The sequence below is a fragment of the Haliaeetus albicilla genome, chromosome 12, assembly GCF_947461875.1.
Source record: "Haliaeetus albicilla chromosome 12, bHalAlb1.1, whole genome shotgun sequence".
Classification (NCBI taxonomy): Eukaryota; Metazoa; Chordata; class Aves; order Accipitriformes; family Accipitridae; genus Haliaeetus; species Haliaeetus albicilla.
In genome coordinates, this window is record NC_091494.1 from 28,390,731 (window position 1) to 28,405,634 (window position 14,904).

Genomic DNA, 14,904 nt, shown 5'->3' on the forward strand with positions numbered 1-14,904 from the left:
GACCAGTGCGGATGGCCCTGAGGTCCCCGCTGTCCCTCCTGCTCCTGATGCGTCTGCATCTCGTTCCTCTGCAGGGTGGTCTCTGCTGGACGCCATCTAAGGATGCTTCCTGAGGACAGGGCAGCGCCGGGGGTGGCCATGCCTGTGGCCTGTGTGGGAGCTGCTGTGCAGGTGCCCACCCAGCATGGCCACAGTGCATGGAAGCCTCGGGGGGCTGGTGTCCGGCCTGCGGCTTTGCCAGTGGGTCCCTGGCCGACGGCAGTGGCTGCAGGGCTGCAACAAATGCAGCAGACCTGTGTGGCTGGGGGGGCCGACCAGCACCATTAACCCAGCCCGGTGAGAGTCCAGCATGCAGGGCAGGCTGCAGCCAGCAGCAGCTGAAAAATAAGTTTCACTATCTGAGTGTGGAAATGGGAATCTTTCATTTTTTCCAGTGCCAGGTGCATTTGAACACCATAGCAAGGGTGAACAGCAGGCTTTTCCGTTTGGCCTGTGGAGGTGGGGGGATGCAGGAGAGGAGAGCAGGCAGAGACAATTCCTGAAATTTTAGCTCTGCGCTGTCAGAGCGTTGTTCCCATCGGCTGGCGGGACTTGCTGCCTGTGGGGAGTTCTGTTTGTTTATGGTCTCAGCATCTCCCAAGGACCGGGATGGGTTTGGCAGGACCGCTGCCTGCTCAGCTCCAGCCCATCTCCCCAGCCGTGCTGCGGCTGCAAAATGCTTCAGCTGCCTCGGTGCAAGCTCTCATGGCACCACTCTCAACACTCTCCTGCTGCTTCACCTTCTTTCGGCCCAGAACAGCTGCCTCAAGTCTCCGTTTCTACAACAAGGAGAGTTGCTTAAAAACACAGTAATAAGTTGGGGAAGAGCGTGAGTCAGCTGAGCTGAGCCAGGCTGGGATTCACTGCGGTGCCCAGCCAGCAGCCATCCCCAGCTGCAGGCTCTGCAGGCTTTTGGCTGCTCTGCTGTATTTTAACAGCAAGGTCCAAAAGCCCAGCGCTGTTTTACTTTGGCATGAGCCAGGTGAGGTTGGGCGAACCTTTTTTGGCCAGGCTGCAAGGTCGGGCTCTTCCAGGTGAGCATGAGGGCAGCTTGCTGTGCCATGCCAGCGGCAGCAGCCTGGCTGGCACGAGGACACTCGTCGTCTCGGGTGCCAAATAACCTCGTGGCCCCAGGAACAACACCTGGAGTCCTTGGCTGCATTCCCTTGGGGTGGTGTGTGCCCAGCGTCCCCCTGAGGAGCTGCGGTGCTGGAGCAGGATGCTGACCCACAGCTGCTGCATGGGCAGCATGAGCGGCAGGACTGGGGCTGGGGCTGGTTCTGGGCTGGGGCTGGCTCTGGGCTGCAGTCCCACAGGCATCGCAGGTGCCCTCAGGACAAAGCAAAGAGCTGGCAGCCATGGCTGGGGCTGCCATCGAGTGCTGGTTTTCAATGGCACCTGCTGTCGCCGCAGTAGCCGTGGGAGATGTCACATGCAGCCGTCTCCCCGATGCTCCTTGGAGGATCCTCTGTGATCCCTCCCAGGGGATTCACTTGCAGGAAAGTGAAACCTCACTGTTACCCCCAGTGTGTGAGAGCAAACCTGCAGACCTGTTTATTGGCCCAGGGAGGCTTTGCAAACCATAGACCAGAGGAGCTTCGTGTCTTGCAGATGCTGGTGTGGCTATTGCAGAGGCCGAGCAGAGCTGAGCAGAGCCCGCTCGGCCACGTCAGGGTGCTCTCAGGGGGAGCACCCAGCTGCTGCAACTTCATCTCAAAGTCGTCTCATCTGCTCAGACGAAGCTCTTCTGGAGTCAGTTTTCTCTTGCATGTGCACGCAGCCCACAGGGACACAGCTACAAGGCTGACGGGGGGGGGGGGGGGGGGGGCCTCTGTTTAATCTGCAGAGATGTGATGCTTGTGATAATGGTGAACATGCCCATGTCCCTCACTGGGGGGAGAGACATCTGAACACCCCCGAGGACTCAGGCTACGACTGTCTTTTAACGCCGTGTGTTTTACAGTGCATCAGTCGCTGCATAAAAAGCTGCCCTTGACTGCATCCCAAACAGATCCCATCAAACACATTTGCCACAGGAGGCTTTTTAAGACTTGACTTAAGCTTGGCTGATGCCTGAGTGAGTCCCACCCCATTCAGCGAGTGAGGGGTAAAGGAGGGGAGAGCAGGGACTTGGTCCCAGGGCTGTCAGGCTGTGCAGATCAGCCCGTGCCTTGGGGGTGGCTTGAGACAGCCCTGGGGGGATGGAATGCCCGAGGCTGCAGAGATGAACCTCAGAGGCAGCCGACAAATCCTCTCCATTGCCTCTGGGTATTTTGGTGAGACTGCCATGCTGATGCCTGAGCACAGGGCCTCGCTCCGGGAAATGCAGGCGGTAGAGCTGGAGTACGACCACAACGGCACCAGCCCCGGGGCAGAGAGTTGGGGCACAGTCAGCAGCAGGATTTCCAAAGGAGACTTCACATCGGCAATCACTTCGAGGCCATCATCTTCTGGGAGGAGCAGGTCCCGGTGAGCATCCCCTGCCCCTTGGCTGAGCTTTGCTGGGCAGCATCGGGGTCTCCCCTCTGCTGCTCCATCTGGCGCAGTGGCTGTCTGTCCTTCCCCTTCCTTCTGGTTCGGCTGGAGCTGGGGTGGGCACCACACGCCCCACGTCTCCCCCAGCCCTTTCCTCTATGCTGCGTGACCGATTCTCCTGCTGACTTCTGCGTGCAAACGCCCAAGACGCTCCATCAGCCCGTTGCTGCTGGCCGAGCGCCAGTGCTGCAGCAGCCGGGCGAGCAGGACGGGCTCTCCCTGCACGGCTGCCTGCGAAGGCAGGGTTTGCAGCCCTGGACCGGGATGACCCTGCTCCAGCAGCAGCGCTGCCCGGGGGTCACCCATCAGATTGCCTTTGCTGCCCTGGTGCCTGCCAGGCTCCGGCTCCAGCACCGAGGGCAACTCATTTTAGCAGCTGCGTAATTGCAGCCTGAATTTCATGACTCTCTAAATGAAGCGCTATTTATTTAAAACGCAGAGGCATTTATCATACTGTACCAAGTCCCAGGAATGGGTTAATGCCAGACCCGTGGGGTTCCCCGGTTGCAGGGCCTGTGTCTGCTGAGTGATTATTTGATCAGATAATGCACGTGTTAAATATATTTGTCAGGAAACAGAAACCTGTGTTATCTGAAGGAGGCAGCGTCGGCTGCCAGGAGCAGCCTTTGATCTGCGGAGACGCGGCACTGTAAAGCAGGTCCCCCATCAACTGCAGCGCAGCCATTCCCAGGTCCTCCGGCAAACCCCAGAGTGGGGCCGAGGGCAGGCAGCAGGGAAGGCTGGCAGGCTGAGGGGCCAGATCCTGCCAGCACATCCCCATCAGCCCAGGCATCTGGGTGCCATTTCCTGGGTGCCATAAAGGGGACAAAGACAGCAAGGTCCGAACCATTTTACCTGTTCTCTCTCTCTGGCCCCAGGCGAGGGGGTTTCCCAGGGCAGCAGCACCTGGTTTAAGCTTTTCAGAAATACATAAAATACTGGTTTTGATCCCAAACCTGGCACAGGCTGAGAGGACCCCACTCTTAGCAAGCTCTGAGCCTGAGGGGGTGAGACCACTGCGGAGGTACAGCTCTGCTCAGCACGGAGCCGCTGCCCTGGGACGGACCCTGCAAGCAGAGGTTCATGAATTATTCGGGTGTACCTGGGTTCTTGTCCATGAGCAAAATGTTACAGTGGTCAATTTTAAGTTGGATGGAAAATTTTGGAGTAGTTAAATTGCTGTCATATAAGGGATAATACAGTGTTGCACAGCTGTACACTTGGTCTGGGCAAATCCCATTGCTGATGAATCAGCTCTCGTGGGGGGCTCTATGACCTTTGGGGGTGCGATTCTGGAGAGAAAAGGAAGCGTTGAACCAGAGAAGCCTCGGTATAATTCCTAATTCTTCTTGGCTTACTGACTTCAAACCTTTGGCACATAAGAAAACCATTTGTGGAAAAAATAGCAATAATCTTTTTGACAGAGAGGATGTATGGCCCACCTCCAGCGGTGACCCCCACGGCTGGATGAGCTGTGAATGGGGTCCTGGGGGGCTGTGAGTGGGTGTCACCGGGGTCCTGGGGTCTCCGACTCTCTTGGGTGCTGCATTTCCACATCAAACGTAGGAAGAACCGTGGTGTCCCGGGCCCAGCACTGCTGTGGAGCAGCTCACAGCACACAAATTAAGTGTGTGCTTCAGTTGTTGTGGCACTGGAAATTAATTTTTTAATAACTTTGAGATGTATCAGATTTTATATCTATAATACTTTAAAATTCTCCATTAATGTTCTGTCTAGCACTAGCTGTAAGTTGTACTGGCGCACAGGAACTTATAAAGCTGTAATTCTCATTGCCCAGACAGTCCCGCTCTCTCCAGAGTGGGGCTCTGGCAGCACAGGCTGGTCCTGGAGAAAGTATAAATCTGTGGCATCCCTCTACAACAGCCCGCAGCAATGCAGAGCCCCAGGGACAAGGAATGGGGAAGGCTCTTTCCTAAAAGCTCAGTAGCAGAAAAGGGCACAGAAGAAATATGCTAAAACCAGGCAGGTCAGCACTGGACTCATGCCGTAGTGCCATACCACGGGAAGACTAAGAGAGCCAGAAGAGAGCGAAAGCAGTGAGCTGACAGTGACCTGTGCCGTGCCTATGGTGAGGGTGTCCAACAGGGATCACAACAGCAGCAAAGCTGTGACCTTGCTGATCTGCCTGAAAACATGGGCCAGGCAAACAGACCCCAAAATTCACAGCTTCCCCACCTAACACTTAACTATGACTCGAGCTGCGGTGTGATTCCCAGACAGACTCTGACCTTGGTCACAGTTTTCTTTATGCTTTTAAAATACCCTGGGTGTTTCGTAGCATTCAGGCCGTGTTTGGGGTGGTTGCTGTTCTGCTCTACTCACGCTCTCACTGCGCTCTCACCGTGCTCTCACCACACACTCTGCCCTGGCAGCTTCGCCTCCACAGCGCTGCCTAGAGCTGCCTAGATGCAGATTTGTTGTCCAAGTGGCTGTGGGTTTTTGGCCGATGCTGCAGCCTCCTGCCGAGCCCTGGACAACCTCAGCATCTCGCCTGGGTGTGAGCCGCAGGTGTCTGGATGGGGACAGGGACCACTGCGTTATGGGGTCCTGCTCCTGGCTGCTGTTGGGCTGCCCCGTGGATGGGATGGGAGACAGTTTCTGAGCTGAAAAATATCGCTGGTGAAGCACTATGGAAGTTGGCGGCATTTGTACCATCCTTGCTGTCACTTTACAAGTTTTGGACCCTGCACCCACCCAGTGTGCCCCAGCTCCTTTGCTCCACCGCCCTCCTCCTCCCACTTTGTAAATGAGTTTCTTTGTCTTGCAGAGAGATGCCAAGGGCCAGTACCTGTTCGACCTTCTCTGCCACCACCTGAACCTGCTGGAGAAGGACTACTTCGGCATTCGGTTTGTGGACCCTGACAAGCAAAGGGTGAGAGTCCTTCCTGCCCAGGCTGGGTGATGGGGTTTCTTGCAGCTCGGTGCTATCAGACTGGTCCTTGCTGCTGCGGCTGCGGACTGGAACACGAGGCAAATGGCTGCAACAAAATTTGGTTTAGGCAGTGATGAGGGTCCCTTCCCCAGCAGTTCTCCCCTGCCCTGCTGCTGGGCGAGGGAGGTTATGGGTGCCCTGACAGGGTCATTGCTTTGCCTGTGGGAAGGGCATCTACTCATGGCCCCCTGAGCACCCTGGGGAGACCTGTCACCCCTTCCCACCTCTTCTGCTAGAGCCAGGGCTGAGTCTCGTGCTGCAGCCCCAGGGAGGGGGGGCCAGGGTGCACCCGGGCTCCGGCAGCAGCAGCATCAGTGTCCCAGCTCCACTGATACATCCTCAGCGTCAGTCGGGATGTGCAAGCCCAGAGGAACTCACACGGCTATCAGAGCCCTGCACGAGTGGTGAAAGCATCTTCCATTTGCAAACTGAGAGGATTTGATGCAATTGCAAAGGTAAAGAGGGAGATCTCCTGACACTGAGTTTGCAGGACTATTTCTAGCACGGAGTCAAATTTAACACTGAGATTAGGCCATGCGACAGCTTTGTGCCGAGAATCTAAACACTTGTGTGTGTCGCCTCAGGCAATGGAGAGTGAAACAAGACATCGGAGTGCACAGAGCCGAGAGCCCCTGCGGCAGGACCTGGTCTGACCCGGCAGCGCAGCTCCCAGCACGGATCCGTGCAGAGTCCCGCTGAGTCCCTGGGCAGCTGCAGCAGGTCGGGGCAGAGGGTGGCACAGCCTCTCGCAGGGGCAGAGCGCCACGGGTGGGTCCCGTGTGCCGCAGTCCCAATGAGCTGGATTTCCACGCAAAAGTTGTGTGAGTGAGCCCTGCCACTTCTTCAGGACTGACTGTCCACGGTCCTTTTAAAACGTGTGCAGAATGCAAGCTCCGCACAAATACATGTTAAATTGCTGCTTGCTATTAGAGCACTTGAGGTTTGTGAATGAGAAGTGCTGTGAACACACTTGCGGGCATAGCTATTAATAACAATATTGTGTTGCACTTCCTGCTGATCAATATAAGCCACTGTAACAAACAATTTCTGCTCCCCAAGGTACCTTCTGCCGTGTCTGTTATAGGGAGCAGCCACTGTTAAGCAAGGAGCTGGGTGCGGGGCTGCTCTCTCACTGCTGTCTGCAATGGGATGGGGCCCATATGGGCTCCTCGCTCCCCCATCTCCCTTCCAGGGGCACTCACTGACACTCATGTGGCTTTTCTCACCCAGAGCAGTAGCTTCCTCTTCCTCATCCTCCCCATGTTGCTACGTCACAGCCATCAGGGAGCACATGATGCTGCTGCCTCTCGTGGGGTCTCACCCCCCCAACTTGTGTTTTCTGGGCTCTCTCCCTCCCAACTTCTCCAGCCTTCTCCCAGATTTGCCTCCTGGCCATCATTGTCACACTGATGCATGACCTGTCTTGAGGGCTGGATTTGCAGTGGGCTGTGGAGTGTGGCTCTTCAGTGCTGGAGAGCAGCATTTTTCTTGCATGATGCTGAGGGATCGTTAACTGCTGCTCCATTTGTGTTGGCTCTTTGTGTCCCTGCTTTTTGGTGAATCGCATCTTTAAACACATGTAGAAATAAAACCCTGTGCATAATGCATTATTATGCATCATCTCTGTGGGCACAGTTGGTGGAGAGAGAGCGCTGCTGAAGTCTGCGCGTACCGAGAGCTCTGCATGGCACTCTGGAAAACCCCTCAGCACAGTCACTGCGTGGAGGAGGTGTACTGGGATTTTTTCTTGGAGCATCTTCTCTTGCAGCAAATGAGTGGGCAGATGGAGAACGCAGGGTCCATGTCTCGTCCGAGCTGGTGCAAAGAGAGGATGTTTCTCTGCTGTCGCGTGTGGTGGGTCAGTGCCCAGGGCCTGCTGCTTCTGCACTCTGGATGCAAAACCCAAAGCAGGCAGTGGCTGCCTGCAGCAGCATGGGAGCCCCTCGGAGAGAGGGGTGCGGAGGCAGAGCTGGCATGCTTGGTGATGCCGAGGACACTCCTTTTACTGGTGCTTTGCTTCTCCTGGAAATAACCTGACTCAGTTCAGGCCATGAGAGCTGAGGCAAGAGCCATCGCTCAGCTTTGAGCAGCATCCCAGGACAGGACTGCTTTGGGGGGGAGACTCCTCCACGGGAGAGCCACCCCCAGCCCTGCAGCTCATGGATGCTGTGGCTATCAAAGAGCTGCCCAGGTTTAGCATTTCCTCAGCTGAGTGCTGCATTTAAGCCTGTGATGAACTAAGCTGCCACTTCGGTCCATTATTTCTGATGCACAAGTCAATATTTCTTATTGAAATTGTGCTCTGCCACGTGCCTGACTGGCAGCCAGGGCTGGGGAGGACCCGGGGGGGGGCACGGCGAGCAGGGCCGGACTCTGCTCCTGCCTGGGGCTGGGCTGGGAGCCACAGCACTCGTGTGATGTGGGAGAGGCGGCTGCCGCAGCCCTCAGCGCGCTCCAGGCACAGCTACATCTCCTGCCAGGAGGGCACGCGGCAGTCATTGAAAACCTCTCAATTTTTAAGCGTGGCCGGGAGGAGCCTGTGCACTGCCCTGGGGCTGCTGCAAGTGAGATGCTTCTATTGAGAGCACAGGGTGACGGACAGCAGAGATGCTGAAACATGGAGAAAAAGAGAGAAAAAATCCTCCCTCCTTACCCATCATTTCCCAGTACTCTGTTGAGTCTGGGTCAGAGACTCCAAAAATCCAAAAGACAAGGGTGCTTCTTCCCAGCATGGCGGGCACTGTCGTGACCTGGAAGTTCCCTTGGTCCTGCGGTGGGTTCCTGGGACTGGGGCAGGGATTTCCCGCAGGAACCCTCCGTGACGTTCCCTGTCCCTGATGCTGCTGTTGGAGCCCTGGGACTGCTTGCTGCCAGTATTGGGGCACAGCCTGGAGCCCCCTGCATTCCCACGGGACTCCCCCTCATCCCGAGGCTTCCCAAAGCCTCCTGAGCAATGGGCTGTGTCTGCACAGTCACAGGAGTTACCCAGACCCCCAGGTAACAGGGCATGCTGTGGGCCCCTCGACCCCTGCCACTGATTTTTGCAGTGCTGCCAGCAGCCCATCTGCAGCAGGTGCCAAACGCATGCCAGAAACGCCCGAGTGAAACCCAGACCAGTTTGTGCAGCCATGGGGAGCCACCACTCACTGGTTTTGTCTCAGTGGTGGACACTAATATTTAGAGTTTTCTATGGCAATCCCAGATTTCAGTGATGTATCTTTGTAGATCTGTAATCCTTTGTGCTAACTAGTGTTTGCCTTAATTATAGTAATTTTGCTTCGCTGTTTTGGGGTTCCCTCTTCCCAACACACAGGCATCCGAAGCCGCTTCTTGACTGACAATACTTTGTTTCCTAAATGTGCCTGCCCAAACGATGTCAAATCAAAGCAGCAGCTATTGCAGAGGCTTTGCTGCAGGCAGAGCTTGATGGTTTCTTTTTGATGGCACAGAAGTGTAATTTCAGAAATACAGGCTTGAACCTAACCTTCCCGGTGTCATGCTGTAATTATAGATTCCAGTTCTGGTTGGGGTTAGCTTGTGTGATTGTAGCTGGTCGTTGCAGCCAGTGCTGCAGAGTGATCGCCCTCCCCGGCAGAACCGTGCTGCTGGGTGCTCCCATCTGCTGGCACCACGGTGGCACGGGCAGCCACAAACCCTGGGAGCTGCCTGGCCCCATGGCTGTGGTGGGGTCAGCAGGACACGGGGCAGAGCCCCGGGGAAGCCCCACATTCCCCAGAGCTGCCAGCCCGTGGGGAGGTGGCTTTGTACGTTTTGCATGCAGGACCTTGATTTAGGCTTTAAAAATCAGATCACAGTGACCAGTCCATGCGCTTCTTCAATGCCCTCCAGTGCACGTGTGCAACCACGGGGCACCAGTGAAGGGTGATTTTAACAACTGGGGACCAGATGCCTCAGCACAAAACATGTCCACCTCCTTGCTGTGATTGCTTACTCAGCTAGCTGGTGAGCAGAGCACAGAGAGCGGGAGGTTGTTCAGGCTGAAGAAGGATGCCTTTGCCATGTACCTTGGCCACGTTGTCACTGTTAGAAAACTGCACTTGGGGACAGCATGTTCAATTGAGCAAAGGGAGATGCCTCCTAATGAGCCCCTGCTCTGCCCGGTGCCTCTCCTGGGGCTGGCAGAGGCTCTTTGCTGGGCGCTGAGCAAGCGCAGCCGCTCACCCCTGCATCACCGGAGCCCGGCTGTGCCTCCGCCTCGACCCAATGGGGCTGCCAAGAGGGGACGCAGAGGACCCAGCTTTCCCTGGGGCCGTGCAGAAAAAGCGATGTCAGACTGGGGACGCTGGGGCTTGGGTCCTGCTCGGGCCCTCCCTCGGCTGCCAGCCAGCTGGGCAGGGGCTGCAGCCCCCCTCCCACCTCCTCTGCCATCCAGCTTATGGATCTGCCACAGCATAGGCTTTTATTTCAGGCAGAGGGGTTTTTTTGTTTCTTTAATTTTGTCCTGAAGAGTCAATGTTATTAACTGAAAGTATTTGTTACTGAGTTGCTTTAATTGCCTTCTTTTTTGTTTCAGCATTGGCTGGAATTTACCAAGTCGGTTGTGAAGCAGATGAGGGGTGAGTATTGCTGCGAGCAGATGTCCTGGACAGGCAGTGTGTGCTCCTTTCATTTTAGATGTATTTCCATTTTCTTCAGTCCTTCCCCTCCGGGGTCAATTCCCAGCACATCTCCCAGAAAAAGGGCCTTTTTGATTATCCACAAAGCTGTTCTGGGTCAAAAGTGGGATCATCCTTCACCAGTCCCACTGCAGTCACAACCGGCCATGCCCCCACAGCTCGGGGGCACAGGGCACCAGCCCTGCCGGAGACCAGGACAGAAATGATGGGGATGAGCAAATGAGATTCACCAACACCGGGGCCTGCCTGGAGAGCAGGGTGAGCAGCCGGCAGAGAGTGCTGCGGGCGCTTCCCCATGGCTTTACCAGTGACATCTGCTCCCACCATGGCCACCGCAGTGGGGAATAGCCCCATGCCTGTCTGCTCCCTCCTTACCAAGGGCAGCTGGGTGTGTTTGGGGGTAACAGGGAGGGCAGGTGAGACCCCCCAGCAATATCTGACCATCTCCTCGAGTGGGGTTATTTGGGAGGACGAAGGGGACAAACCCTGCCATTTGGTGACTGAGGTATCACTGTTCTCACTGCAGCCCAGCCTCCCTTCACCATGTGCTTCCGTGTGAAGTTTTATCCCACGGACCCCGCTGCTCTGAAGGAGGAGATCACCAGGTAAGGATGGGGCACCCGGCGCGAAGGCTTGGCCAATTCAGGAACACGCTCTGTCGAGCTTCATTTTATAGCCAAGGGAGAGCAACAGCCATTTAGGTTTCCAAAAGAACCTGAACGTTTCTGGATTGTCCCAGCTGCGGGGGAAAAGTGTGGAACTCCCCACCTGTGCTTTGTGTGTGGAGCCACCATGCCTGGCAGGGAGCACTAGCCATGCATTTAAACCCACTGACTCAGTCTTTGGCCGCAGTTGTTTGCAAAAACCACGTTTCCAGGGCAAAGTGCTCAGAGTGCAGCACTGCTCACCGTAACGTCCATCGCGGCTTCGGTACCATCCTGCCAATGCAGAATGGCTCCTGGGCTGCACCAGGTCTGTGCCCTTCCCTGCAGCTCTCCAAAATCTCTCCTTCCAGCTGGAATCCCCCGGTCCTGGTCAGTGCAGGAAGGTGGGTTCAAGCAGGAGCAGCAGTTCTCCTGCGGGAGTCCATGTTCTGCTTCTGCTAACTCTTGCCACTTCTGAATCAGCTGTTAGTGCCAGTGCCTGAGCACGTCCTTAGCTCAAGGTGCCATTACGTGTGCTTGGTCTGTCGGGAAGGGTTTGAGTGTCTTCAGTTCCCTTGACGTCCCCTGCAAGTAATTAGCCACATCCCTTTTACGTAAGGGGCATGAATGCTCTAGGAGAAATGGGTGATAAACTGAGATGCAGAAACTTGACAGCACTTCTCTCGAGTTTCTATCTTTAGGGGCTCTTCATGCCGCTCTTCCTGACAGAAGGAAGGACATGAAGAGCACTCACAGAGAAATCGCAGCAGCTTTGGAAAACAAGCCGTGACTGTGGATCTCCGGGGCACGACAGCCCAGGCCCCCCCGCCGCCTGCCGTGGTGTGGAGGGTCGGGTGTCTGCCAGAGGCAGCTGGGCTGGCACCTTTGCTAAAGGTTTCTGCATTTTTCCCCTGGAACCTTTTGCCATTATTGCTGCAAATATTCGTAGTTGTCTTTACAAGCCTGGGGTTTGTTAGAGAGAAGGTAATAAAAATGGTGTGGACCGGGTGCAGGCAAGCTGGAGGGAGCATGCCAAGAGCACAGAGCACTGCCATGGCATGGGCACCCCACTGTCCCCCACTAGCCCGGGACCAGGGCAGGACCCCTTGCTCTGCTGGCAGCTCGCCGCTGCAGTGCCTCCACTGCTGCTGCACCCAGCACGGGGTGCAGACTGCATCATTTGCCCACCGTGCAGTGGTGCAGGGGAGCGAGAAGAGCTTCAGCCTCTCCCGAGGGCTGGGTGGGTGACACCAGCCTTGCTTTTGAGTTCCCAAACACAGAAGGTCTTGGGTGCGCAGGCTTCATTAAATGCTGAATAAAATTTGCTAGAGAGGTTTAAAGGTGCTGTGGGGAATTTTGCATTGTAAGACAAGGCGAGGGTGTGAAAGGCAGCGTGTCAGCATGCCGTGGGACTGGGAGCAGACCTGGCCTGTAGGCTCAGCCTGGGCTCGACACAGGGGTGGCAGAGCTAGGAGAGCCCGGAGGGCTGACGGGGCCTTGTCCCCCAATTCTGCTAGAGAAAGAAAAGAGGGAACTGCCTTTAATCACCCTGCTGATGTGTCAGGCACCACAACATGCTTTCACCTCGCTCTGCTGTCCCCTGGGATGTTAGATATGAGAGCTGAGCCTGGCCTCTCTGTGTGCCCATAGCAGCGAGACTCCAGACCTGGGTGGGGGTCTTGGTGAGGGGCTGTGGCAGCAGGGAGCACCACTGGGGCAGTGGTGGCATGCACCCTCTCCGTGGTGGGTCTGTTGCAGCTCCCTGCGGGGCGGCTGTCACCTTTTAAAGCAAAGCTGGAAATGGGTTCCTCAGCCACACTTAGATGTTTTCCAGATTTTCCTCAGATCAGGAGTAAAGGGTCCCTGCCCCCCTCCCAGGTGGTGGGGGCATGCGGACCACTCTGCTCCCCACTGCATTCTCACCCAGGTTGAGCAGCTTTAAATGAAACTATAACACAGAAAGTGAAGAAGGGCAGATGGGTCAGCCCCAGGGTTCACCGAGACTCCCATTATGTCTCTGGCAGGGACCATTTGCCAAAGGTGTAATTAGAGGAGAAGTGTCATGGATGAACCTCTGTAACTCAGTGGTGTCCCCTGGGGTCTGTCCTGCACTTGTCCCCAGCACATGTCCATGGTGTTACTGTTGGGGCTGCGAGGTCCCTTGCCAGCCCTGCACCCAGGAGAGGGCTTGGGATTTGCCATCAGGGTGCTTTGGCTGATCAGGGGACTGTCACCTTTTGGGTAGCAGCTCCTGCTCACCAGCTGTCCTCTTCCAATGTCATACGAAGACCGGGGACAGCTCATGCAGGGACCTCTCCTATCCTTGTCTCTCCTTTTCTCTCCTCTCCGCTCTTCTCTCCTGTCCTCGAGCTCCAGAGATGGAGGCAGGGCAGCAGCTGCTGGATCTCACACAGTGCCAGGTCTGTGGCTACCCCCAAACAGATTCCATTCCCCTTTAGACTCTGTTGTATCGTGGGGAAAAGCTGCTGCTTCTTAAACACATCCGAAAATTGACAGTAAAAACCAGAGAGAAATAAATGATGACTAAGGGGCTGGCAGCCTTCCTTCGATGCTAAAGCAGCCCGGCCCAGCTGCCACCAGGTGAAGGCGTCAGGTTTTGGTGTGGAGCGCTCGGCTGCACTGCAGATTTCTCACCTTCTCGTATTGCTGCCAACAGAAGCCCCGGAGCATCTGACAGCTCTGCCCGGGGAGGGACCAGGAGCAGAAGGGCAGAGGGGGTCCTGGCCAGGCGCTGGGACAGCGTTGGCAGCATCTGCGGTTCCCCTCTACCAGGCTGAGCTTTGCTGTCCTGATTTTCAGACTGTTTGGCTGGTTTTCCCTGGCTTCAAAGCAGGGGCCTGTTTGTACTGTCAAAAGTCGGTCAGCTCGCTCCTGGCACGTGGGCATCTGCGGACTGCTAAGAAAAGTATCAAATCAATTCAAAGGATTCAGAAGTGGTTTGGGGCAAAAAGTGCTGGCTGCTGGGCCCCTGGAGCTGGACCACTGCAGCAGGAGCTGGCTGAGTCTCACAACAAGCTCTAGGAGGGAAATGTTTCACTTTTCTTCTGCTTTTAGTCATTCGTGTGTGTCCTTATGTGAAGTCCAGGCCAGGGAGATGATCTGGAGAAGTGATGTGTGAAGAAATGACTGCAGAAATGGGTCCTGGCTATGCCCTGGATCTAGGTTTGGGGTGTGAAAGGGTGCAAAACTTGTAGGTTGCCATCTGCCAAAATGCCAGGTAAGGGCTCCAGACAGAGCCAGTGAGCTGCATCTGTGCACAAAGGTGTAGGCAAAAAACATTATTATTTGCGTCTGCAGCTGCAGCGCTCCCCTCTTCCTACCTCGGCTTTTACCTGTGATGTACCTTAGTCCAGGGCAGGAGATCGTCAGTCCTGGAGAAGGAAGCCCCCCTGCCTCACCTGTGAAAAACAGGGACAAAAGTAGCACAGACTTCTCTTGATATCTTCAAAGCAGGCTGCAAATGTCATGTCGCACTGCGGACACTCAGCTGCTGCAGATTGCAGGACCCTCAGTGTCTTGGCCCCGGATACCCTCAAATGGTGGCAAGTAGCCCTTGTCCCTCGCTCATAATGGCTCAGTCTCAGCAGCCTGAAGCCGTGCAGCCCCGAATCCCTCTGTGCATCCTGACCCTGTGCTGGGCTGCCATTTCTCCATTTGCTGTGGCTGCCATTACATATTCCTGACGAATAGCTGGGGTCCTTTCTAAGCACGTTGAGAATTAAGTAGGCTTACTGATAGAGCTAAATATATTCCAGGATTTAATTCTTGGGATTTTCAGTCTATTTCTGCAGGCAGCAAATGAAAGAGGATGTCTGGGCTTTTGCAGCCTGCTTTGCAGCGTGTTTGGAATGTACCTGGGCTCAGCTTTTTACTTCAGTTTTGCATTAATAAACTCTGTATTTTTGTTGGGTGGATCAGTCAGAAGAAGCAGAGGATGGTGAGGTGTTTCAAAAACCCTTTTGGAGTTTGGTTTCCCTGTGATAATGTACAAAACTAATGAAAGCTTTGCTTGTGTTTCACAGAAGGACCCAAAAACCAAAATTAAAAAAACTCTTAAGTTGTTGTTTGGAAGCCT

At 55.3% G+C, this 14,904-nt stretch overlaps 1 protein-coding gene across 3 annotated transcripts in view; it reads left to right on the forward strand.

Annotated features, from left to right (window-relative positions):
• FRMD5 (FERM domain containing 5) overlaps positions 1–14,904 on the forward strand; it is a 118,239-nt gene that overhangs the window by 82,501 nt on the left and 20,834 nt on the right. For all 3 annotated transcript variants that reach the window (XM_069798732.1, XM_069798734.1, XM_069798735.1), the window contains exons 2-4: positions 5,363–5,467; positions 10,062–10,104; positions 10,691–10,769. In XM_069798732.1, coding sequence (XP_069654833.1) covers positions 5,363–5,467; positions 10,062–10,104; positions 10,691–10,769 — 227 coding nt within the window. The remainder of the gene's footprint in view (positions 1–5,362; positions 5,468–10,061; positions 10,105–10,690; positions 10,770–14,904) is intronic.